This window comes from Arachis ipaensis, chromosome B1, assembly GCF_059453495.1.
Source record: "Arachis ipaensis isolate K30076 ecotype BB chromosome B1, ASM5945349v1, whole genome shotgun sequence".
Lineage (NCBI taxonomy): Eukaryota > Viridiplantae > Streptophyta > Magnoliopsida > Fabales > Fabaceae > Arachis > Arachis ipaensis.
The window spans coordinates 149,882,315-149,909,438 of NC_142436.1; the positions used below are offsets into that span (position 1 = coordinate 149,882,315).

Here is a 27,124-nt window from a genome sequence, read left to right on the forward strand (position 1 = left end):
AGTGTTGTCTTTGTTTAAAGTGTGGCTAAATAAATAAATCACACTTTTTAACAAAACATCTTCATAAAAAGATGTTTTTGCCATCTTCATTTGAGTAATTGCCTTTTTTTTTGGTGACTACATTAAATTGTGTTTGTTAATAGTATTTAAAATTAGAATTTAATTTTAACACGTTAACAATATAAAAAATTTTATACTACTATTCAATTAGATTTATGTATTTAGATAATTGTTTTAATAATAAATTTAAAAAATTACTTATTTTTATTAAAAAATTTATATGCTGTACATAAAAATTAAATTCATAAAATTAAGAATATCTTTATATCTTGAAATAAGGACGAGAATCCCACCCCACCATTCCTTTGTCAGAATGATAAATTGATAGAGACATTTTTCGATAATATTCAAGACTAACTTGTTTCATTTTGACAAACGTGTAGCTCCTGTACCGTTCTGTTTAATTAGCACCACATAAAGTAATCAGAAATTAGAAAGAGAAAAATAATAATTCAAATTTATCAACCACACAAGCAAATACAGTTTTGTCTCAACTTGTCAGTATCTTCTTATTGTTATAATGTTATTTGATTATAGCCGAATTATTACTTAACACACTCCTCATTACTTTATGTGTAAGTTATTTGATTATTTATACCTCATACTCAAACTTTCCTGCATGGATTAGATTTTAAGGAATAAGCCACTACTAACAGATTCTTTAATTTCTGCCACACAAACACACTCTTAGTAGAGGAGATATCTCTTATTGACTTAAATAAATCAACTAATAAGTTCTTCTTATGATATATACATGCCAATAACTAATATGGCATATTCTGTTTGAGAAATTTTTTATTATACTTTATACTTTTTATAAGGTGGAAACTCAAATACAGTTAACTTCACGTGAAGTTGATACCTGAGAGTCGTTAGATGATTTGACTGATTTGACTAAATTTTCATCTAACAGCTCTGTCAACTTTACGTGAAGTTGACTTCACTTGAGTTTTCACCTTTTATAATTACTATTTTCTTGATCAATATATACTCATATTTCTCTAATTTACCTTATGTAATAGAAAGTTTGAAGATAGAAGAAAGTGATTGAGATAAATTAGAGGTGAGATGGCAATGTAAGAGCCACCTAACAAAATGAGGATTGTTCTGAGTCACAAACTTGTGAAACAGAATAATGCGTGGTTCACCTTCTCTTTATATATATATATATATATATATTTACACTCTCATAGCTCATTTCCTCAATCACCAAACCATTACCCAAATAACCAAACCAAACTACACCAGACACTTCTCCTAACCTTCAAATTCACCTCTACTTGTTCCTACTCTCTCTGCATTCTATATAGATAGTATATACATGCATATACAGCTTGCTGTGTAAAAGGACAAAAGTTAAAGTGCTTCTAAGTCCTAAGCAGAAGCCATTTAGTTTCTCTTAAATCCTACTAACATGGCTGGGAATGGAGTTTTTGCAGAGATTTTGGATGGAGAAGTGTTCAAGTACTATGCAGATGGAGAGTGGAAGAAATCTTCTTCTGGCAAGAGTGTTGCTATCATCAACCCCACTACCAGAAAGACTCAATACAAAGTTCAAGGTAATTCAACATCTATTAAAGTTAAACATGTTTAATTGTTTATTGTTATCACATATCAACTGATTTCTCTTGCATTTTAAGTCCTTTGTGAATACCATTATTGTTAACTTATATACATACTAGTTTACTGCATGAATTAGATTAGGCATATTATAGGGTCTAAGAATAATGTTGGTTGGTTGATGCAGCTTGTTCACAAGAAGAGGTTAATAAGGTGATGGATTCTGCAAAATCTGCACAAAAGTTATGGGCGAAGACTCCGCTATGGAAGCGTGCCGAGCTTCTCCACAAGGCAGCAGCAATCCTCAAGGAACACAAAGCTCCAATTGCAGAGAGCCTAGTGAAAGAGATAGCAAAGCCAGCCAAAGATGCTGTCACTGAGGTGCTTATATATTATGCATATTAGAATTACAATAAAGAATAATTGATATATCAAGTTAACATTGTTTTTAATTTTGTCCTTGAAGGTTGTAAGATCTGGTGATCTTGTTTCTTACTGTGCTGAAGAAGGGGTTAGAATTCTAGGAGAAGGAAAATTTTTGGTATCAGATAGCTTCCCTGGAAATGAAAGGACCAAGTATTGCCTCACATCCAAGGTTTCATTTTCACTACTTATGTTCCTTTTTGGTTATCAGTAATCATTTGTTTTTACTATTTTACTTACAAGTCACAATTTTACAATTCTTATATTACTGGTTTGGAAACATATTATGTATAACAGTACCAACTGTTTTCCTTGTTTCTTATACATACTCTTGGAAAAGATACTTAGAGATAAAGGAAGAAAAAATGAACATTGTTGTATTGCTGATTTTAGATAAAAAACCATGGTGTCTGTTATTCTGTTACAGGATGACATTTACCACCATCTTCTACAACTTATTGGATCAGATGTCTGATTTCTTTTTCACTTGTCTTTTGTCTATTTTCCACCACTTGTTCCATATGTGACTTTCTTTAAGATTCTATCTTCATTTATTTAATTAAAGGCTTCTTGGTCTAAATTTAAGAAATAACTTTTTTTAACAAAAAAATAAAAGGGCAGCTGATCACAAAGTATTGCAGAATCATATTCTTATGAACCTTTTCATTTATAAAATTTATACATCAGAGTTACTCTACTTGTCATAATAACATTCAAAGTCAATGAAATAAGACAACATAGTTCATGAAACAACATCAGACACATTTTCATAATATTGAATACATTCAACATGTCAATAACTAAGGAAGGTCCAATGCAAACTGAATTTCAGATTCCACTAGGAGTGATTTTGGCCATTCCACCTTTTAACTATCCTGTCAACCTTGCTGTCTCAAAAATTGCTCCTGCTCTTATTGCTGGAAACTCCATTGTGCTCAAGCCTCCAACTCAGGTAATCAATCATATCCTCCATTCACATATTCTCATAGTTCATGCCATTGAAAGAAAGTGCAACACTTGATTCTTTTTCCAGGGGGCTGTTTCTGCTCTTCACATGGTTCATTGCTTTCACTTGGCTGGTTTTCCCAAAGGCCTAATCAACTGTGTTACCGGCAAAGGCTCGGAGATCGGTGACTTCCTTACAATGCATCCAGGTGTGAACTGCATAAGGTGAGTGAGAGTTTAATTTGTTCCCTTGTGAATTCTGATATGAATCATGCTGCCATTAAATAAAAAAAAAATTGACTTTTACTTTCTTGGTGTGTGTGTGAGAATAGCTTCACTGGTGGAGACACCGGCATTGCAATTTCAAAGAAGGCAGGGATGATTCCTCTGCAAATGGAGTTGGGAGGAAAAGATGCATGCATTGTACTTGAGGATGCTGATCTTGATTTGGTAGCTGGAAACATTATTAAAGGAGGTTTTTCATACAGGTGAATTGCATGCATATATATATATATATATATATATCTGAACTAGTAATTTTCTTGAATCATTGAATGGCTGCTAACTTGATCTATTATTTATAATAAAATTGAGAGAGAAGAATGACTAACTATATATATACACAAAAACAAAACAAACTAACAGAGTTTTGAATTTTAAACTTCTTTATGAGCTTCTGAAGGTAGTTGATTCAATAATTTATTTGTTCTTGTGAATGAAAGTGGACAGAGGTGCACTGCTGTAAAGGTAGTCCTGGTAATGGAATCAGTGGCAGATGCATTGGTAGAGAAAGTGAAAGCTAAGGTGGCAAAACTAAGTGTTGGAGCACCTGAGAATGACTGTGATATTACTCCAGTTGTGTCGGAATCGTCGGCGAATTTCATCGAAGGACTAGTCATGGATGCAAAGGAGAAAGGAGCAACATTCTGCCAAGAATACAAAAGAGAAGGGAATCTGATTTGGCCTTTGCTTCTTGACAATGTTAGGCCTGATATGAGAATTGCATGGGAAGAGCCATTTGGTCCTGTTTTGCCTCTCATTAGGATCAATTCCATTGAAGAAGGAATCCATCACTGCAATGCCAGCAACTTTGGACTTCAGGTACACAAACAAACAACTTCATTCAACATTGCTTTTCTTTCTATTATCTGGATTATTTTTTTTATTAATAGTAGATGTAGGCTTACTTGTTGTAATTCTTTCTAGTAAGAATACATAAAGAGTACATAATATATAAGGTGTAATAATTTCACCAATAATTTTTTATGAGATTTTTCATTCTTTTCAAATTGAGAAGAACTTGTTTTTTCCCTCTTTTAATCTCTTCTGATTCATCAAACTATCAGCATCACAGCTTGAACAGCTTAGGCCATGAAATTTTCTTCACTTTCTTCTTATTATGTAATCTTACAATCAACTTGTGTATGTAGGGATGTGTCTTTACAAAAGATATCAACAAAGCAATAATGATCGGTGATGCAATGGAAACTGGAACAGTTCAAATCAATTCTGCTCCGGCTCGAGGACCTGATCATTTTCCTTTCCAGGTAAACACTTCTGCGGAGGCATATAAATGGTTATATTTTTAAAATGTTAGTTTAAATAGATAGAAAGAGACACATAAATAGTTATATTTCTAATAAACAATACACGCATAATGCAAACATGTGTATGTAATATTGACTAACAAAAGGGTTAATAACTTGCAGGGTATAAAGGACAGTGGAATTGGATCACAAGGAATTACCAACAGCATAAACATGATGACTAAGATCAAAACGACTGTCATAAACTTACCAAGCCCTTCTTATACCATGGGCTAGAATTAGTATAGTTAAGTTACACATATATGCATGGTATGGCAAAAACCATTTACAGTGATGGTAATTAAGATTACAATGCAAACAGCATGCATTTGTTCACCATTGCATTTTCTTTAGCAGCAGCTGGAATTATTGAAACCAGATAGATAATAACGACCACTGCGTCACTTGTGTCTACTATTATTGTACTATTATTATTTAGAATCCATGGTAACATTTATCTAGTGCCTTGTCAATAAGAGTTAGCTTAATGTGATTCTCTTTTGGTTAAATTCAGTGAAACGAGTATCATATATTTCAGTTGAATTTCGCCAGGGAGCTAATGGAATATTTGTACAATGTGTACAATAGGCTATGAGTTAAAAAATGAAAATCACCCATACTATCCAAAATAACCATCTGGGTACTAGGAATAAGAAACATCTCATGTCGTGAAATCACTCATCCCAAAAGCTTAAGCTGATTTTGGGGTTCGGATCTAGAACTCTGATACTATGTCATAAAACCACTCATTCCAAAAGTTTAAACTAACAGAAAAAGGTAACACTAATGGTTATATCTCTAATACTGAATCGAACATCTCTAAACCTTTATTGTACACATTGTACAGATATTCCATTGGTTACCTATCCTTCCTCATTTCAGTTTTATCTTTAATTATGAAAAAATTGATCCATACTCTTAACAAGAAAGGAAATTAAAGCGTAACTAGTTTGAATGATTAAAATCAAAGGTGGTAAATATCGAAAAGTTTCCCAAATCATTTCAAATTGATAGTAAGTGGGAATTGAGGTGTAAAGAGGAAGACGTGATTGCTACAAGACAAGGACATATACCAACAAATTATTGCCAAGACATAAGTAAAGATTTTTTTGTCTATTCTAATTTTTTAGCCAGAATTTCAACCCCCCTAATTCTTCTTAACATAAAGGAACCAATTTAACGTTCTGTAATTAAGATTTGATGTTCTCTATTGTGTCACGAATATTTATGAAGATTTCATTCCATTGAACATTGGTTTAATCAACGTCCTATCGTTTAACGATGCCAACATGTCTTTTGCACTAGTCAATCACAAAAGAAGAAAGAATATAATCAATGAGGTCAGAGCTCTGGTTCTTTTTTTTTTATTCTTCTTGATCGATTATAATGTGTATGATAGGAATAAGATCAATGAGCAACGCTTTGAGACGGTACTAAAGGGGGTACATTTGATTGATTCAGCATATAGTATGGGATCCAATTATAAGACCAATGATGTAACATATGCTGAAATGGGTATGTTAACTTTGTCGCTTTCTAAGCTTCGATCTTGACACAAGTAAAAATAGATAGAACCATAGGATCTTTAATTAACCATGTGAACTGTCAAGTGATTCAATTATTAATTAAGGGAATAAACTCTATGACTCGTAACACCCCTGCCTAAAACTATATGTTTAATTTACATGCAGATTAAGGGCTAAGAGATGCAATATGTGAATTTTTGTGACTGTACATCCACTTAACGGATATATATATATCAACTATTACATGTACCTAAAATTAACTAATAAAATCAGTCATCAATATACTAATGAATTATAACTCAAATGACATCATCTTTCCATACTTACTTAAAAGATTCTAAATTTGAGTTTTCTTATCTTTATTAAAAATAAATAAATTAATTAAATTATATATATATATATATATATATACAAATAAAAAAAAACTAATTTTACTGATTGATTTTAATATATATAAAAAAAATATTTTTGATATTTATTAACTGTCCAACACTGAACTGAAACTCAGTTTTTCCTGTAGGATTCGCGAAAATTGGGGCACAAGAAAAGGTTCAATAAAAACTAAAAAGCTAGTTCTCATTCCAACCGTTGAGCCAGCCCAAGTTAAATTGGTCTTTTTCTCTTCAGTTTTCTCACTTAATAATAATAACCTTACAATAAAAATGGACGCTGCTATTAAAAATAAAAATAGTTTATATAATTATTATAATTATAAGGGAAAACTATTTCAAATGTATCATAATTTTAAATATTTTAGTATTTTTAGCTATTGATTCTCAATTATAAAATTAATCTTAATTATTAAAAAAGAATAGCTAAAAAAATATTATAATAATAAAATTGTGGGACACTTGAAAATAGCAGGAGAGTTGACGCGTAAGTGAAGTAGAGTAATCCAGCTGTGACAACCTGAGGAGAGGATTTTATGGTTGTTTTGGCGTTTTGTGAAAATGACATGACATGATAGGAGGAAGAAAAAAAGAGAATTGGAATTGAGAAGGAAAAAGAAAATTTAATTAATTAGAATGAAATATGAAATATGTGTTGGGTGTTCCAATAGTTAGTAGAGTTGAACGACAGTAAAAGCCTGGTCTCACTCTAAACTCTTTAATAAGAGAAGAGAAGTTGGTCCAGAAAAAACGCAAACCGCTATGCCACTGTGAGTAAGCAAAAGAAAAAGAATCATCATGCAACCTTGTAGCAGAGAAATGCAAAGCCTCAACTCCCTCTTCAACAATCAGCAGCAGATCCAAATGGACCCTGCTACTTCTCAAGAAGACGATTTCATCAAGCAGATGCTTTCTACTATCCCTCCTCCACCACCTCCTTCATGGAACCTTGACCATACTCCTCCTAACCCTAAGCCTTACTGGCTTGACAACGACAATGTCGCTTTCCCTAACTACGACGATCCTTCCACTCTCGCTTCCAAGTTCCGTAACCACCAGATCACCGCTAATTCCTCCTCCAAGGCCGCCGCCGCCGCTCTCTTGCTCCAACAGCAGCTTCTCATGACCAGAGGCCTCTCCGGTGCTGATTCCGCCATCCTTCATCACATGTTTGACTCTTCCCAAAACGACGTCGTCGACGCCTCCTCCTCCTCCTTCAAATCTCCCAATCCAGTTAGTCTTTTTCGTTTTCAGTTTCTGATTCGAGTTTTGAGTCATTTTTTGTAACTGAATATGAGGTCAATTGACAGACCTCTGCCGACGGTTCCGTTCAAGCTCTGTACGACGGTTTCACCGGATCTCTCCAGGGCGCTGCTCTAGCATCCAATCAGACTCACCATTTTCAGCATCCACAGGTTCAATATTATATATTAAAAAAAACATGTTGCTATTATTATTCACTGTGAATATGATTGTGATTTAAAATTATTATGAATTTCAGGTTCAGACAAGTTCAAATCCGAATCAGATGCAGGGGCAGGGGCAGGGAACGAGCCAAGGTGGGAACCCGAACCCGAACCCGAACCCGGGTCAGCCGAAACAGAGGGTTAGGGCGAGGAGAGGTCAAGCCACGGACCCACACAGCATCGCTGAGAGGGTACGCTTTCTCTATCTTCTCTCTTTGACTTCATTCATTCCACTTCAAATACGTTCGGAATTTGGATCTCCAGAAATTAATTGAACACCTACCAATAATTTCACCTGTCATTTTCCTCGTGTTATTATCGCTAATACGTCAACCGCAACGCCTTAATCTCACTTATTATTATTATTAACAAAATTTGCAAAACAGGGAAACGAACACAAACAGCAATTTTTTTTTTTCATTTTTTTTTACCGGTCTTTGTTGTGAAGCTGATTCTGAAATTTTGTGTGTATGATATGGCAGTTGCGAAGGGAAAGGATCGCGGAGAGAATGAAGGCCTTGCAGGAATTGGTTCCCAACGCCAACAAGGTAGTAACTTCCTATTTACTTTTACTTCCGTTTCTTTATTTACGAGCTCCTATGAATTTCTCTGATAAGTCTGATAAGCATTTCTTTCTCAATTATGTCTTCTTTTATTGATTTATTAATAGTTAGTCACATTCCCATTAATTATATCTTATATTTTCCTGCGTGACTTGAAACATGAAATTTTTATACGAAGCTTATTGGAAAGCACAATGGAGACGGTGAACAACTGGTTTTTGAATAGTTGTTCGTTCGTTGTTGCATCATGTACTAATGTGTATAAAGAAAACCCTTCTTTTTATTTATTTATTAGTTAGTAAACCCATATGAACATAATAGAACACGTTTTATACTTTAATATTAAAAAAAAAAAAACGAAAAGAGAGCATCTGAATTCCTAAACATCTAGGTTTACCATTCTTTTTATTTTTGTCTTTATCTTCCTCAACTTTCCTGTCATATTCAATCTCATATGTCACCCTAGATTTCTATAGTGCTTAGTTTTTGACTCTTTTTGTCTAATATATCTTTTATAATAAATTTTAAAATTTTAAAATTTTAAAAATTATTTATTTTTATACTTTTTAAACTAAATATTAATTATTAATTATTTTTTGTCAAGTTAAACACTATTTTTTAGACACTATAATGATCACCTTGCATATATTACTTTTCACTCGAGTTTACATGATTTGTTTATTAATTTGTGGAATGGCAGACAGACAAGGCCTCCATGCTAGATGAGATCATCGACTATGTGAAATTCCTACAGCTCCAAGTCAAGGTGAGCTAAATATTTCAGATAAAATTTGGAATAATGCAATTTTAAATTAAAATAATTTCACTTAAGATTGTTATCATATGATAAATAACTTGACAAGTTTCTCAAAACAATTTTTTTGTTGCCACACTTTTGATTGTCCTTTTTATTACCGGAATTGAATTACAGGTTCTTAGCATGAGCAGATTGGGAGGTGCAGCTGCTGTTGCTCCGCTTGTTGCTGATATAAACTCTGAGGTAATTAATTACACGAGATTCTTTTTATTTTCATCCCATACTTTCCTAGAAATGATAACAATAGAGAATTTTCGTTTTGTCCTTCCCCGAATTTCGTCAATAGTATATTAGGTAGGTAGTATTTAGAAGAGAGACAGAAATTGAAAGACTATAAATCTCAGTATTGTGTTTAGTGTAAAATAAAAAATAAAGATTAAAATAAAAATGAAGTTTTAATTTAATTTGTATAAAAAATAAAGTTAGAATCAATTAATTAAAATGAGAGTATTTTAAATATAAAATATTATTAAAATTTTAATCTTTTATCTCCAAAATTTCAATCTTTTGTGTCTTCACTTTTTAAAAATATTAAAATACTAAAATTTTAGTAAAATTTTAGAAACAGATACTGAAATTTTAATACCAGTAGTGAGCCAACAAACACATGATACTGAGTTTCATTGGTATCCGTATTTATTGATTCACATTTTTTTCCAACCAAACAGAACGTGGAAGACAACAAAATGAGGGAGAGATATTTATTTTCTAAATTAAGAAATAAAAAATAAAAAGGAGGAATGAGTAAAATTTGGAAAACAGAAATACAGCAGCAAATATTGTGGGAGAGGACAATGATGAATGATGAGTGTTGTTTCACTCTGGTCTCTCTCTCTAGTCTTTACCTACTACTTTTTTTCTTTTTATGTTGGATTTGGCTTCTATCAATTCTAAAATTCTCAATCACTGCAAAACGACAATCACAAAGTAGCACGCGTGCCCACTTTCTTAGATTCCTTTTCTCTTTCTCTCTCACACTCCTACTTTCTTCCATGTCTATCCTTAACTAACACCGTGACGTGTTACATTTCTTGTGTTGCCAGGGAGGCGGTGACTGCGTCCAAACCAACGGCAACCAAACGGCAGGGGCTTCATCCTCCAACGACAGCCTCACCATGACGGAGCAACAGGTGGCTAAGCTCATGGAGGAGGACATGGGTTCCGCCATGCAGTACCTCCAGGGTAAGGGCCTCTGCCTCATGCCAATCTCCCTAGCCACCGCCATCTCCACCGCCACTGCCACGTGTCACCCCAGGAACCCCATCATGAACCCCACTGATGGACCCTCCTCTCCCGGCATGTCTGTCCTCACGGTGCAGTCTGCTAACGGCGACGCCGTCAAGGACGCCACCTCCGTTTCCAAGCCCTAATGACGCCGCTTAGCTGACTTTGTTTTCTTCCGACACAAAACGACAAGAATTTTCTGAAGTCTAGGAAAATAAAGCGTCAGTGACGGGGTCACTACACTACACGACGTCGTATTTGCCTAGACTTTGGCAGATGCTACTAACTCTCAAGTTTCAACCACCCATTTCCCATCCCCACACCCTACCTAGACCACAGTCCTTTTCCTTTCTTTTTTTCCCTCCTTTTTTAACAGTACTTTCTTCAGAAAAGAATTATAGTTCATGTTTTGTTTTCTTCCCCACTTTTACCCTTCGCACTATAAGTGGGTCTGTCATGTACTAGCGTTTATTTATTTAATTTTATGTGTTCATCAATCATCAGTCAATACCTTTATAAAGCTATTATTACATTAATTTTATTTAAGCCAACTTTATTTACAAATTAATAATTCTGGAAAACCTGTAATAAATTAATAATTACTAATTAGAGAATAATCGTGGATCAGGATGACTTTCCCAAAAGGAATTGGCAGCTTTAAGTAGCAATTTTATTACTTTTAAGTGGATGAGACGTACTAAGAAAGAATTCTTTTTCGTTTCTTTTTTTTTTTTATTGGGTCAGAAAGAATTATTTCTTAACGTGCATTTATCTATACTTTTATCATCAAAACTCAAAGGCTAATTGTTTCGTGTTGCGGGCTCTGAAAACTTTGGACTTTAAGCAGAAAAGTTTACCAAAATACAGCCTCGGCTGCTCGCTGTGGATTAGGTTATTTTATCCATGTCAACGTCCCCTATGCCTTTTAATAATTTAAGAGAATTATGGTATTTGTTTCTGGTAGTCCGGAGGCCTCGTTTATCTAAATATTTTTTTTAAAGAAAGTTTAACACAATAACAAAATAATGTTTATTACAATTATATAAAAAAATGAATAAATGATCATTTGTACCCATAAAAGATGAAAATACTGACATATGTATTTATATTAAATCGAAACTAAACTTGTACCCATGCAAGATGCCTTCTGTGTGACAAAAGTACCCTACGTGACACTCTAACCCTTTAAAGACAGGATACTTTTGTCACACGGAGGGCATCTTACGTGGTACAAGTTTAGTTTCGATCTAGCGTGGGTACATATGTCAGCATTTTCATCTTTTATGGATATAAATGGTCATTTATTCTAAAAAAATTTAATCAGCAACACACAATTCATATACAAATACCCTAAATGCTAAACAGTAACGCATAATTCATCACCAAGGTTATATTGCACCATATACAAGTGATTTGGCCTTATATTTTCAAATTAAAGGGGTGTATTATGTAACACATGTTGAAAAATAAAATTTAAATGTTTTCTATTAAACAAATTAATTATGTATATCATGCATACTAACACTTATTGCAACACAGCAATAAGTGGTTCTGCTGAAATGTGGAATACACGTATTTAATCCGTCAACTTATACGTGCATAGAACATTGCCATTTTGTCATCGATAACAAATTTTGTCAATGATAAAGACGGGATAATAAAATAATTTTCATTTGGTGGTTACTACTGAATCAATTGACCATTCTAAGAGAGACCAAAGAAACAAAAGTAAGAAGAATTTACTTCACTCTCGTGTTGTTCGACTATTGGGTTTAGACTTCTACGTTTAAGTGCGTCTTCTTTCAGATTATAATAAGTTGAATTTTATATGCTTATGTTCGTAACTTTCTAGATTCAGAATTAACCAGCCTATGGGAGTTTAGCCGAGCAATGTTCTGCAGTTGCATTTCTGTGTCTCCATGATGCACCAAATAACATTGATGGTGTATCGCAAATAATGAATTCCTCTCTCAAAATTAAAAAAGTAAAATAAAATAAAAGAATAAAAGTCTCCTTATATTTTTCTATAGTTCACATATTTTCTATATAAGCGTGATTTCTTTTATTAAAAATAATAATTAAAGGGGTGGATATTTAATCATAGGAAAAGGGAATTAAAGTTGGAGCACGAGAAGATATAGTAGATAACATAAACAAAGTGGGTAGTGGGCAACGAGTAACGAGTCACGTTGTGGGGAACACGAAACTGTAACAATGCAAGGCAGACCAGCGAGTTGACAGACACATGTAAACAGCGTGTTTATATTCGATCCGACTAGAAAATCTGATACAACCTGTTGTGTTTTTTTGGTCCAATTCGAGTTTATAAATTTGACCATGAATAATTTAGATTATGCTTGGAAGGTAATTACTTTCATGAAGACATCTTTATGTAAAAATAATACTGTAATCCAATAAATAATTTAATTCAATCAAATAGATCAAATCATCAAACAATTCACTATATTATTTTTATATAAAAATATCTTTACTAAAATAACCATCTATTTTGAATTGTTCAGACTCAATTTGGATGTATATAATTATTTAGACATTTTTAAAAAAATTGACCATAAATTACTAAACTTTCATATACTTCAACAAATATTTTTTATATGGTGAATGCTATCTTACCCTCTCTAAAGTAACATGTAAGTTACTCTGATATGTCATGTTTTAATTGGATGTTTATTTTAACTTGAGTTACTTTAATCTCATGAGAGTTAATAATATCTTGGAAGACGGTGACGGCTTAACAGAAGAAAATAGAACACCCAATAAGACAGTGATACTTAGGAGGCACAGCGACAATGACAAAAGAGTGGGAAAGAGTAAACGCAATTAGAGAGAGTTGGAGTACCTTTTCTGGAAGAATGATTTGGGAAGAGAAAACAAGACACCCAATGAGACGGTGATGTTTGGGAGGCGTAATGACAACGATGAAGGAGTACAATGGGGAGGAGTAAACGCAATTAGAGAGAGTTGGAGTACCTTTTTTGAAAGAATGATTTGGGAAGAGAAAATAAGACACACAATGAGATAGTGATACTTGGGAGACGTAATGACGACGACGAAGGAGTGGGGGAGAGTAAACGCAATTAGAGAGAGTTGAAATACCTTTTCTAGAAGAATGATTTGGGAAGAGAAAACGAAACACCAATGAGACGGTGATGCTTGGGAGGCGCAACGACGACCAAAGAGTGGAGAATGTAACTCAAGTTAAAATTAACACCCAATTAAAATGTGACACATCAGAAAGGATAACTTACATGTTACTTTAGCTTTAGATAGGGTAGGATAGTGTTCACCTTTTTATATTACATATTAAGGATGAGGATAAGCATGGTTTGTGGTTTCTTTGTTTTTACCAATAGGTAGTGCTATCAGCTTTTAAATCTTGACATACTGTTTTGTCTATAAGATGTGCTCTCAGTCGTTGTCTTTCATATGATAACAATTGTATGACTCATTACTCCATTGTCTTTTAGGGCTTGAAATTATTCCCGAGCTTTACCTTCGATCTTGCATTTTTATTTCATTTGATTGATGTTGTTTTCTTTAATTGTCATTCTTTCTTACAAAAGAAGAAATAAAAATCAACAAGTATGCTTTAAAAATTTATCAACAAAATAGCAAGGGCTAACCACTATAGTTCATATATCATACACTGAAACTTTAATTTGATAATGATAAACTGACAGTTAAAGAAAAGCTTGTAGTAAATAAGATCCCAATGTCAAGTGTTTTGAAACTGAGACTTGGCCGTCGTTTTTTCTTTTTTTTTGGAAACAGCATAAAATAAAGAGCCTTGACTTAAAAAAAAAAAAACTAAAATAAGAGGAACGATGATGGAGAGGAGAGAAAAAGGGAGGATTGTGGAATTAAAAAAAGTTCGGCCTTTTGATAATTTGAAAAAAAGAGAAAGCCCAAACCTAGAGTTCATTATAAGCCCACAGCAAAGTTCATGATCTCTTTGGTTAGAATTGCAGAGTGGGTTTAAGCAAAGCTAAAGGGTTCCAGTTTTTTGATAACCCTCCTGGCAATTTAGAGCAAATTCTCGATGATGTAAAAGGAATGTATACATCCCATATAGTACTTTGGGTAGCGTTTGATGGAGACAGAGACGGAAAGACTGAGACTGAGACACAGAGACTAAGAGACAGAAATTGAAATAAATCTCAGTATTCTGTTTGGTGCAAAATAAGAGACAGAAATTGAAACAAGAATGAAACTCTAATTTAATTTGCACAAAGGGTAAAATTGGAATTAATTAATTGAAATGAGGATATTTTAAGTATAAAATGTTATTAAAATTTCAGTCTCCATCTCTAAAAATTTTAGTCTTCTGTGTCCTTACTTTTTGGAGATACTGAAAAATTGAAATTTTGGAGATAGAAACAGAAATTTTAGTACCAGTCTATAAACCAACAAACATGATACCGAGTCTCAGTCTCAGTACCTCAAAACAAACGCTACCTTGTGGATAGTTTTTTTTTTTTTGGGCTTCCGCCCGATTACCAACAAAAAAAAAAAGAATTGCAGAGTGACGCCCTGCAAGGTTTGGTCTAGTGACATTTGTGTATGCCTTGCTAGAGAGTGCATCAGGGTTCAAATCCTAGCTATGACTAGGAAGTGGTTATATGGAATCTATGGGGAGAGAAGAGGGGGGTGTGTGTCAGGGTGTATGATCAAAAAGAAAATTGCAGAGTGATGACCAAATGAAAAACAGATTCTTCAAGCATCAAGAGGTCCAGAATTGAATCATTCATTCGGTTCACATATCATAACAACTAAGAGGGAAGAGCATTATGACAGCATTAACAATGATCAGTTCGGTTCTACCAAACCTAAAATTACCCAACAAATCAGTGATGGATATCTGAATAAAATGAATCATGGGAAATGCATTTCAACAATTAAAGCACATCGACAAGTTCCCAATTTTTTACATACTGGTTTTCTTATTTGGGGTGAAGACATTTGGTTAATACTTATAGGTCTTAGCTTGGTATAATGCCATGTACATGTTACCGATTTTAGCAAACTTTCTACTCTACCTATTTTAGCAAAATGGATATCAGTCCAACAGCTTGCATGGTAGAGAAAATATTCAGGCATTCAGAGATGAATTTGTGAACTGAATGTTTAGAAGAAACAAAAAAATGTGATTTTTTCAAAACAGGAAAATAACTATGAAGAAGTGGAGTCACTAATCAAACTAGACCTTCAGATAGTACTAGCCATTCAAGATCAAACTATCCGCCTCAAGGGCATAAGAAAATTTAAAGGCTTACACGGTAAACAACTATTAATACCAATCATCTTCACAAATTTGAATCTAAACCAAAAGTAATTTCACAGCTTCAAACATAAGTAATGCAAGTGGATTACTAATGATCATGGAACCATTTTCAGCCACAATTGGATTTTACCTTTTCCTAGTATCTAGGTATCTATACATGAGAGGAATTACATGGAAGCCAAGCAAAAGCCTAAGGAAGAAAACAGAAGTGCAGCTTAGGGTTTGGCAAGAAGATTCAGAATTGAATAAAAGAAAAGAGTAATGACTAATGAACTAAGCATGCAACATTTGCCAATATGTTATCTCATATAGTTTAGTTTATGATAAAACAATCTGCCACTGTATAACATGGGTCGATCACTTTGTCATATAATATTAGTTTTAAAGTACACAGAACAATATTGCCTCCTCTTATTAACTATTACATCGGTTCAGTCATTCAGAGCCTCAAACCAGGACATATAAGCTACCCTTTTCAAGGAGATACATTAGTAATCGCAAGAAAGAGGCTATGCAGTAAGTCGCTTACAAGACAGAACCAGGATGTATGTTATATGTGCTATTTCTCTCAACCGATGCATGGATATCCAACGTTCAGTACAGAGAAAAGCCAGCATAACAGGATTACAGGAACCATGACGAGTGGAGGAAACTATGTAATTGTTGAAGTGTGTGTAAACTTATAAAACAAGTCTTGAGGAATTGAATACATATTATCATGTCCAAGCTAATCAATAAAACAATGCTACAGGCACAAAGAAGTAAAGCAACACGGACAGTGCTTAAGTTCCAACTTCCAAACAATGGTTCGACCAATTAGAACCCGGTTTGCAACCAACAGAGATAAATGAGTATTCCACATCCACCCATCACCCATCTTGGACAGGGGCCAAGGCAGTGAGTCAATATTATACCCCTGCCAAAAATGAATAAACTCAACCTAGTGAGATTATTCATCTCTCAAGTGGTAGTACTAGGACTTGTATATCCTAAGTCCTACCTAAATACACACATAACACTAATACTAGTACTTGATAAATCATCAAAATTCATCAATCGATCCCAATATAAAACAGATCATTCATTTTCATTTTTATTTCCATATGACGACTGTACAACTAGAAGCAAAATTGGTGCAGATGGTGGAGTACTATAAGAATGATGGAGAATTGACATAGCAATGAATGAGTGAAATGAAAATTAAGGAGAGGTCTTGAAAGTGTAAGGCTGTGGGAGAGACAACGGACCTCTTCTTGAGGCATTGTCATCGAGAAGCCTCTGAACCCTCTTGTTCTGGCAGTACTGCCTGTCAAAGTGTTTCACCTGACACAACAACACAAATAACAGATTAGAAAGAAAAAGAATTAGAAAGAAGAAGAAGAAGAATGTGTTCCCCTACCCAAGAAGAACGGCATTGTTTAACAAATTGATCCCTTGATGGCTTGCATTCCACCGGGTAAAGCAAACCCACCGATGCAATCTCCGTCGGCTTCTTATCACACTCCTTCTCCAGGCACGCGTAGAATGCATCACGTGCCTTTATTCCAGTTCCCAATCAATAATCAAATAAATAAATTCAGAAGAAGAAGAAGAAGAAGAAGAGAGACCTTGTAACAATCTTCCCTAGCTTTTGTGAGAACGTCGGTGTGGACTTTGTCGGAGTTTCCGTCTGCAAAAGCTTCTAGAGCCATCGGACTTTGATGAACGCACAGCACTGTCAGCACAGCACAACCCTTCTAAACCAGAACGAGAACGAGCTCACTGCTCGGCTTAGGGCTTAAGCACAAGTCACGTTCTCTTGTCCCAAAACATTGTAATGGGCCAGAGTTTACGCTTTCACCAAAATGGACTCATAAAACCAGGCCCATCACCACGGGTTGTGAACTTGTGTTCGTATCCCTTGCCAATATTTTTGTTTTTAAGAATATTTTTGTCACTCTTTCTAAAATAAACTTTTTCAATAGTTTATAAAAATTCACGTGCATTTTTTTTATCAGTTGTGTTACAAACCTGATTTAAATGGAAAAAAAAAATTTAGGTACCTTATACACAATTAATATTCTCTTTCCGGATTCCATCAGGGATTAGGGATATCAATAATTCAAAAGACAACTTCAAGGTTCAAACAAACCTGCAATTATACAAGAAGGCTAATAAATTCAGCTACATATAACAGAATATCTAAGATACCTATAACTATTCAAAATTCCATAAAATCCAATAATAATTAAGATTTTGAAAATCGGCTCGAACTGGCCGGTCAAACCGTAAACTGATGAAAACAACAAATCAATCATATGCCAAAACTAAAAGTTTCAAAAATCATCATTGGACCGTTGAATTGGCTAGAAATCGATCAGTCAAACCGAACTAAAACTTGGCTGATTTTTTGAATTTTGCTCAAGACGGCGCCGTTTGGTTTAGATTTAGAGGAACCTTAACCAAAACACGCAGCAGTGATCACCCTCGAGCCACTCTTCTTCTCCTTCCTCTCATCGAGCTCCTCCCTCACTCCCTTACTTCCGTACAACCACCGGCTTGTCGCCACTTCAAACTTCGAACTTCGAAACCACCGTCGCAACTTCACTCCCCTCCATCGTGCAGCCACCGTTTGAAATTCGAAACCACCGTCACCACTACAACTGGTCTCTCCCCTGCCTCCATCGCGCAGCCACTGTCCCGTTGGCGCCAGCTCTGTTCCACCGCGCTCCTACCCCTTCAGTCCTTCGGTCGTGTCCTGTCCCCATCTTGCTCAGTCTACTCTGTTCTAGCTTGTAAGTATTAATTTTTTTGTAACTATAATTGAATAATTGTCGAAAAATTATTGTTAGTTAATCTGTGAATCTTGCTGTTGTTACTGAGTTGAATAATTGTTGTTAGTTAATCTGTGAACCTTGCTATTGTTACTGGGTTGAATAACTGTTGAATAATTTTGAATAATTGTTGTTAGTTAATCTGTGAACCTTGTTGTTGTTACTGGGTTGAATAGTTATTGAATAATTTTGACTCTTGAGATTACTGGGTTGCTGTGGGTTGCTGTGATATTGTAATTGGATTGTATTATTATTGGATTGCTGGAAACTTTTAGGTATGGATGAGAGTATCAACCAAGAAACAACTAGGAATAATAATGCAGAGAATAATTTGGCTTCGAATCCTATTGCTTCGAATGAAGCTTCTCTTTCTCCTAAATCTAACGATAGTCAAGCACAAACTTCTAATGTTCGGTGAAAAATTGATCCAGCTTGGAGATGTGTTGCTTTACAAGAAATAAACAAAAAACCACATTACAAATACTTTTTTGTCTGAGTACTTTTGGAGGAGGAAAAATTAATAGAATGAAGAAATATTTGACAAAGATAGGTGAAGATATTAAAAAGTGTTCTAAAGTCCCTTATGACATAGAAAAATAAATGGAATGTTTATTGAAAGAAATTCAGAAAAGTAAAACTAATAAAAGGAAATTAAGTTTTAATGAAGAGAGTAGTGATGAGATATAGTATGCAATTGACGAAGCAATAGCGTAAGAAGAATAACAAACTCCGAGTCACTTACCAACTAAGTAAGTGATTGGAGGCGATCCAAAATAAAAAGCAAAAATTATTGTTCCTCCTATGTTTGCACCAAGATCAATTCCGGGAGATCAACCAAGTCTGAAAAGTATGTTTCAAAACAACGAGGTGCTTCATGAGGTTGATAAGCGAGTAGCAAGATGACTTTTGGATTGTAGGATTCTTTTCAATGCGGTTATGTCACCATTTTTTTCAAGATATGTTGGATGGTGTTGCTGGCATTGAGCCTGATTATAAAGGTCCTTCTTATGATTAGTTGAGGGTTCACTTATTAGCCAATCTCAGAAGAGAGTCACAACTAGAAAATTGATTAATACAGACAGATTTACAGATAGATTTAGTCTTTATTACAGACGGATTTTTGGTTACCGACGAAATTACCGACGGATTCTGTCCCTCTGTAAAAGTCCTATCGGAAATTATTTACCGACGGATTTTTACCAGTTACCGATGGATTTTCCCTCTGTAAATTCTCCATCCATTTCCCGCAGGCGACGAACTTTCTGACGGATTTCCGTCTGTAATTACAGACGGATTTTTCGACGGATTTTCTACCTGTAATAACAGACAAATTTTCAGACGGATTTTCTGTCTGTAATTACAGAAGGAATTTCCGACAGATTTTTCGTCTGTAATTTGAACCTTGAAAAATCATCTCACACTCTGATTACAGACAAAAAATTCGTCTGTAAATCCATCAGTAAGGTAAAATAGAATTTTTTTTTAATTTTTTCATTGCAAAATGAATACTTTAGGTTTGTTTTCTAAATTTACTCCATCAAACACTGTAAATTGAAAAAAAAAAGCCAAAAATTACATAAATAAACATAATATTCATTACATGATACCTATAAAATTGGATGTTATTTTTCAACATCATTGGCCAATATCTCACTGTCTTAATAAAAAGATATCCAAAAAAAATAAGATGACCATCCTAATGTTACATGAATGTCACAAATTACACTTAGCACTTAAAGATAGAATAATCTAAAATATTAATAGATAACTAAATTGCATCGACAGCATCAAGCTTCACATTGAAAGTTAATCTTGACATCTCCTGACTGAAATAGAATCAAAACCCGAATTGAAATTGGAGTGAATTGGAATGCTTGAATAAAAATAAAGTATATTATTTAAAGCATTTTGCACTCCAGAAGTAGTCTCTTTTTGCATGAACAATTCTATAAAAGAATCAGTAAATAGAGAATCACATCTCTTCTTAAAAAGCAAGAACCATGAGCTTCTTAAAGGAGGGTAAAGGAGGAACTGTAGTAAAATTTGAAGACATAATACCTCCACATAATAGCTGAATGCAAGCTTGCTAAGTAGTAGCATTATCCAAAATAAAGTATACCTGCCATAACAAAGTACAATCATATACTTTAATAACAAAATATACGAAAAGCTAAACGAAAACTCTCAATTGAACCATTATCAAATAGTGGTTGTATACTTTAATGCCCCATTATCACTGCCAACTTCACTTCTCTATATTAAATGTACACATGACAAATTTTGCTTCACTCATAAAGGTACCTCTAGAACAATTTATGCCAAAGAATCAAAACAGAGAAAAACAGATATCAGAACAAAAATAAACATTGCAGTGTTAGTAAAAGTTGAGAAAGCTTGATTGAACTCCTACAGATGGAAAGAAAGAATAAGAGATTGTGATTGGGGATGGAAACTCTTTGTTCCTCAAATTACTCAAAACTTATTAAGTGTGTCAAAATTACTCAAAACTTATTAATTGTGTCAAAACTCATCTAGCATGACTAGAGATTCTATTTGTAATCAGTTTACTGCACAAACACAAACTAAATTAAGAAATGAAAATATAACCGAATTGCATAAATTATGTATATATAATTGAAAATTATTATTTAATTATATAAAATTAAAAATCTAGATTGATTATAATAAAAAAAGGAACAAGAAGAAAAAGAACAAAAGATGTAGATCGGAGGAATACAAGAATGAAAAATAAAAGAGCACATTCCTGTTGACAAAAACAAAGAAAGGTGCATCACATTAAAACTAAATAAATAAAGAAAGGTGTACATGTTCATATATAGTCTAACAGTTATGCATAAGTAATAAACACTAAGCAAGCATAAATTCACGAGAAGAGAATATAATCTAAAGGCATGAAGTTGTAAACATAAATAGCCTAAATTCTAATAATATACTAATCTATTGCTCATTATTTTCTTCAATGTAAACTTGATCAGTAGTGGGGCATATTCCTCTTCCTCTTTTCCACTTTTTTCCCACACACTTTTCTTACACTCATATACCAACCATTACCAAATGTGTCATTCCAAATCAATATCCCGTTTCTGAGACTTTTCATCAAACATCTTACGTGCATCATTTCAAATGCTTTGATTAAATAAAAAATTCACCATAGCAACCAAATAAATCACAAAATCAAAATCAAACGCTAGCTTAATCCCAAATCAAAAATGAAATTAAGCAGAAATTAAACTAATACGACATGAAAATTATATTGTAATAATAGAATTTTATTATATCAAAAACTGGAAGAAAATATAGTAGAAAACTCAAATACTTACCATCGGTGTTAGGTTTGAAGAGAAGAAAAAGTCGTTGAAGGAGGATTAGGGTTTATCCTTGTAAAAGAGGGGAAGAGAAGGGACAGGACGGGAACATCGATAATTGACGACGAGGAGAGTGATGGAAGTCCCAAAGGTGTTGATGATGGAAAAATGCGGTGGATGAAGGCGCTGAGGAGAAAGGTTTGGAGCGTGAATGGAGAGGAAGAATGGACTGTGAAGCTCACGTTTGGAGTGTGGATCGTTAGGTTTAACTCAAAATTAGAGGGAGAGTTAGGTTTAACTCAAAATTACCGACGGAAAATTTTAAATTACAGATGGAAAATCTGTTTGTAATCATTTTCCACGAAAAAAATTAATTTTTCCGACGGAAATATCGACGGATTCTCTTTTCCGTCTATAATTTATGCTATTTCTTTTTGTTTTCCGACAAAAAATTCCTCTGAAATTCCGTCTGTATTTCGGTGGGATAAAATCTGTTGGAAATATCTGTCTGTAATAATTAGTTTTCTAGTAGTGAGTGTCAAATAGTTGTTGATAGCTATAGGACTACGTGAAAAGAAACTGGATGTACCCTCACGGTTGATGATTGGACAGATCAAAGATAAAGAACGCTGATTAATTTTTTGGTTTATTATTCGAAAGGGATGTACTTTGTGAAATCTGTAGATGCTTCAAATGTGGTAAAAAATGCTTGAAGCTTGTGTCACTTGTTTTCAAGGTGACTAAATGGACTAGGCCTGATAATATTGCACATGTAGTGACCGATATATAATAAGGCAAATTTTGTTGCAGCTGGTAAGCTTATCAATTAGAAATTTGAGAATATCCACTGATCACCTTGTGCTGCTCATTGTTTGAATTTTATTCTAAAAGATATAAGTAGCATGCCGCATATTTCTAACATTGCATCACGTGCTTCAAATATTACAGTGTTTGTGTATAATCATACGATGTTCTTATCCTGGCTAAGACAAAAAACTACTTGGAAGGAGATTGTTCATCCAGGTGCAACTCGTTTTGCCAATGTCTTCATCACATTGAAGAGTATCTTTGAGCACAAAGCGGATTTGCAAGCATTGGTTGTGGATGTACACTTTAGTGAACACAAATTAGGAAGGAGTGTTAATGATAGAGCTGTTAGTGCAATTATCATGGACAATAAATTTTGGGGTGATTGTTTTACTGCATGCAAACTTATGAGTCCGTTGATTAAATTGTTGAGGATTGTAGATACTGATGATAAACCATCATTGGGATATGTCTATGAAGGTATGATGAGAGCAGGAAATGCAATAAAGAAATGTTTAAGCATAATAAAATTGCATATCAGCCTTACATAGAGATTATCAACTCAAGATGGGACAAACATTTAAAAAAAATATCTTCATGCAACGACTTATTTCTTGAATAATCCTGCTTTCTTTTTCGATGAAAATTATAAAGAAGCACATGATGTCATGCGATGTTTACTTGATCTTGTTACATTGCATTACAAGGTTAATTATTTACATTCAGTTGAGACAATGAAAGAAGTACACTTATATAGAGATCGAAAGGGAAGCTTTGATAGGCTTGAAGCTTTTCGAGCTGCAAAAAAACTTTAACCTGGTAAAAATATTTGTTTGATAGTAATTTATTTTATATTTTCATTTCTTTAATTTTATAATTGATAGTTGGGTTATGGGATTGTAACCTGTAGATAAATGGTGGAGGTTGTTTAATTTGGTGGTTCTGCTTTATGTTTACAAAATATGGCAATTCGCATTCTTAGCCAAGCATATGCTTTTTCAAGGGTGTGAAAAGAATTGGAGTCTTTTTTTATCAGATTCATACGAAAAGAGGGAATAGATTGGAGCATAATAGGCTAAATGATATTGTGTATGTTACATATAATTTGCGTTTTAAATCCAGATAATATATGTTTCATACTTTCATTTCATATCATTAGATCTTGTGTAGTTAATATGGTATATTATTTTTCATATATTGTATTTAATTTGTTAGGAAAGAAAGGCAAAATGAAAGCAAAAGGTGCAATATGATCCAATTGATTTTGAAAGTATCAATTTGGTTGACTTTTGGGTGACAGAAGAGGTTGTTGAAAAAGAGCCTGATCTTCCTAGTAATGTTAAAGACTTTCTTTGCGAGTATTATAGTTTATTTTCTGATCATCTATTTCAATAACTTTAATCTTTAATTTATTGATAATGTGTTATATATTTCGTGAGATGATACTGAAGTTGATTTTGAACAAGGTGGTAATGGTGGTAGTAGTAGTACATTTTATGCTGCATCACTTGATTTTTCTGGTCTAAGTAGTGAAAATGAAGGTGATGATCTCAATGAAGCAAATCTGTATCAAATTACGGTGGATTTTGATGATTGATTACAAACTTGGATGTTGGCATTTTATGTTTGTTTTTTTTATTAGGGTAAAGTATATTTTTTTTCCTTGAAGTTTGGCAAAAGTTTAAAAAATGCCCTAAGTTTTATTTTATTTCAATTTTATCCCAAAAATTTTCGATTTGCATCAAATATATCATCGACGGCTAAATTTTCAAAAAATTTAAGATCAATCTAACAATAATGCATGAAAATTAAGCTTGATTTTCTTGTGTTGAGTGTTGTTCTTTGAAATTGTTGTTAAATTGGTCTTAATTTTTTTGAAAAATTAGCCGTCAGTAGTATATTTGATGTAAATAAAAAATTTTTGAGACAAAATTGAAACAAAATAAAACTTAGGAATATTTTTGAAACTTTTATGAAATAGGGACAAAAAGTATACTTAACCATTTTTTTTTATTATTTGACTTTTGAGTTTGTATTTGAATGAGATCATAACATTGTGGTTTATGTACTACTTTTAATTTGGATGATATTTTAAAGTTTATATTAGACTATAATTATGTTTTAGTGTGTTTATTTATATTTTATTTATTATTTTATTATAAAATAGTTTTTCCGATTAAGCCATCATCGAATCAGTTGAATGACTAGTTCAGTTTTCATTACCTTGATAATAATTTATACTTGATACCAACGGTTCCCATTTGTCTTCCTGTTTGAAGTTTTTGTCCACCCTATAAACAACTTCAGTATTATGAAATAAATGTTCCATGCACTTTGTCTTGTTCCTTAGAAATCTTTGCTCCCAACTTGTTTTATTATTTCCGTTAACCCAACCCACTATTCTTTTGTAGTTCACCATCATTTTTATATCTCTCTCTCTCGCATCAAGCTCCTCAATCAAGAATTGAACTGCTTCTTGAACGCCTTTAAATAAAGTTTCTCTTCTTTTTTTTAGCTGCAACATTGCCCATGAAGCATTCAAATTCACCTACAGAGTTTGTTACATATCTTTCTACGATATACATATTTATCTCTGATTTGTACATCACACACTGTCACTACACCTACTTTTTTCCTTCCCCAGCATCAGCATTAGCAACTCTGTAATCTACCCTTTTTTTTTCTCATACTCCATTGTAAAACTAAATTCCTAATATGTTCCCAAGCACAATTCTAAGATATTAGCTAATTTTCAAAAATCATCCAATTTCTACACCTCTAAACAATCCATATAATACCAAAGAAATAAATTATTTAGTTTTTTTTTATTTTGGACACACATTGATCTATCAAACCCTCAAACCAAGTTCTAATATCCCAAGATTCCACCCAACACTCATTTTTCCAACATAGAGCCATCCGCCACAGTTTAGATACATACTTACAATGTAAAAAAATGTGGTTCACTGTCTCTGGTTTGTTACCACAAAGTATACAAATATCTTCACATTAAAAATTTGGTGGTCAACGCTCCCAAAATCACGAATCATGTTAGCATTTCTACTCTTAGTGGAACAACACCTTGCCAAACATTATCAAAAACATAGTTCATCGGCGGCTCTGCGTATGTCTTTTCCATGGCAATGGTCATGAAACTCTTTGTTGTGTACTTCTCATCCTCTCCAAATGTCCACGCCAAGATATTCCTATAACTTACACAAAGATACACACTTTTCAATAAATATTGTAACTTTGTTAATTGTGTTTTTTCTCTCTCAAAAAATTTTCTTCGCCATTGAAAATTCTAAATTCAAGATGTTCTCATCCACACACAGTCATAGATGCAATGATTTTTCAAATTTGACACACTGAAGAGTCTAAAGAATCTTGCGTGTAATAATATATCTCCTATCTATGTGTCCTTTCAGAATTTGACCCTCTTATCATCATCCACACACATCTTCTATCATTCTCTATTTATTTCACGAAAAAAATCGCTTTTATTTGCAATATTAACAATATCCTTCCATAGTCCAGTCGCATCTTTACACTCATGCTCAATCATATGTGAATTCATCTCAATGTCATAACACGACACCACTTTCTTCTACAAGGACTCATCCACGTGAATTCATCTCAATGTTAGAAAATTTCCACCAATATTTAAACAACATAGTTATATTTCTCATTGCTAAATCCTCGATGCCCAAGCCACCATGCTCTTTTGGCTGTTGCAGTTATTTTTATGTAAAGATATTTAAAAATCGTTAGATAATTTGATCAATTTCACTAAATCATAATTCTCAACTTCATGTGAGTGTTCACCGTAATAGTTTAAATTTTTTTTCTAAATAAAATAAAAAATATTTATTTTTAGATTGTCTTGAAAATGAATTTTTGTTACAAATAAACCTCTCTTTTCATATAAATTATTATAATGTACATGGTTTTAAAATTTTTATAATATACCTTTTGCAACGATTTAATATGAAAAAAATGTAATGTTTAGTATTAAATCATGATGTCCTACCACCGGCTAAGATTTAGTTGGAGTCATCTTAAAGCTATTAAATTGTATTCTCTACCAGAATTTAACATGATATTTAATATTAAAAAAAGTGAATTTGTGTGATATAAATATTATAATAATAAAAATATAATGAAGTGTTTTTATTAATAATGTAAGTTTTCATTTTTTTTAAGATATTTTTTTTTCTCATGAACTTCCTAAAATTAGTTAACACTTAACACTATTAGTCCACTGGAAAATGTTGGCCGTAGACCTTCATTACAAAGTTAACCCTGACAAAAAAATAG

At 33.3% G+C, this 27,124-nt stretch overlaps 3 protein-coding genes across 4 annotated transcripts; 2 read left to right on the forward strand and 1 right to left on the reverse strand.

The window, feature by feature from the left end:
- The first annotated feature begins 1,142 nt into the window (after positions 1–1,142).
- Positions 1,143–5,083, forward strand: ALDH11A3 (aldehyde dehydrogenase 11A3). The gene is made up of 9 exons (XM_088502239.1): positions 1,143–1,619; positions 1,808–2,001; positions 2,087–2,215; positions 2,876–2,995; positions 3,077–3,213; positions 3,321–3,476; positions 3,711–4,089; positions 4,419–4,535; positions 4,698–5,083. Exons 1-9 carry the CDS (start codon positions 1,475–1,477, stop codon positions 4,809–4,811), a joined length of 1,491 nt encoding a protein of 496 aa, XP_088358365.1. The 5' UTR covers positions 1,143–1,474; the 3' UTR covers positions 4,812–5,083.
- Positions 5,084–6,987: 1,904 nt separating this feature from the next.
- Positions 6,988–11,095, forward strand: LOC107641153 (bHLH transcription factor RHL1). Its single transcript, XM_016344663.3, has 7 exons — positions 6,988–7,722; positions 7,800–7,904; positions 7,991–8,146; positions 8,438–8,503; positions 9,219–9,284; positions 9,450–9,518; positions 10,379–11,095. Exons 1-7 carry the CDS (start codon positions 7,288–7,290, stop codon positions 10,703–10,705), a joined length of 1,224 nt encoding a protein of 407 aa, XP_016200149.1. The 5' UTR covers positions 6,988–7,287; the 3' UTR covers positions 10,706–11,095.
- A 5,083-nt stretch (positions 11,096–16,178) lies between these two features.
- LOC107641162 (Cytochrome c oxidase, subunit Vib family protein) lies at positions 16,179–17,646 on the reverse strand. 2 transcript variants are annotated; one of them, XM_016344676.3, is made up of 4 exons: positions 17,469–17,646; positions 17,261–17,398; positions 17,109–17,184; positions 16,179–16,777 (listed from the first exon to the last, which is right to left on the reverse strand). In XM_016344676.3, exons 1-4 carry the CDS (start codon positions 17,550–17,552, stop codon positions 16,770–16,772), a joined length of 306 nt encoding a protein of 101 aa, XP_016200162.1. In that variant the 5' UTR covers positions 17,553–17,646; the 3' UTR covers positions 16,179–16,769. The 2 variants fall into 2 exon arrangements, with proteins under 2 accessions (XP_016200162.1, XP_016200156.1); XM_016344670.3 differs by lacking the exon at positions 16,179–16,777 and having other exon boundaries at positions 16,910–17,184; positions 17,469–17,636.
- Between the last annotated feature and the right edge of the window lie 9,478 nt (positions 17,647–27,124).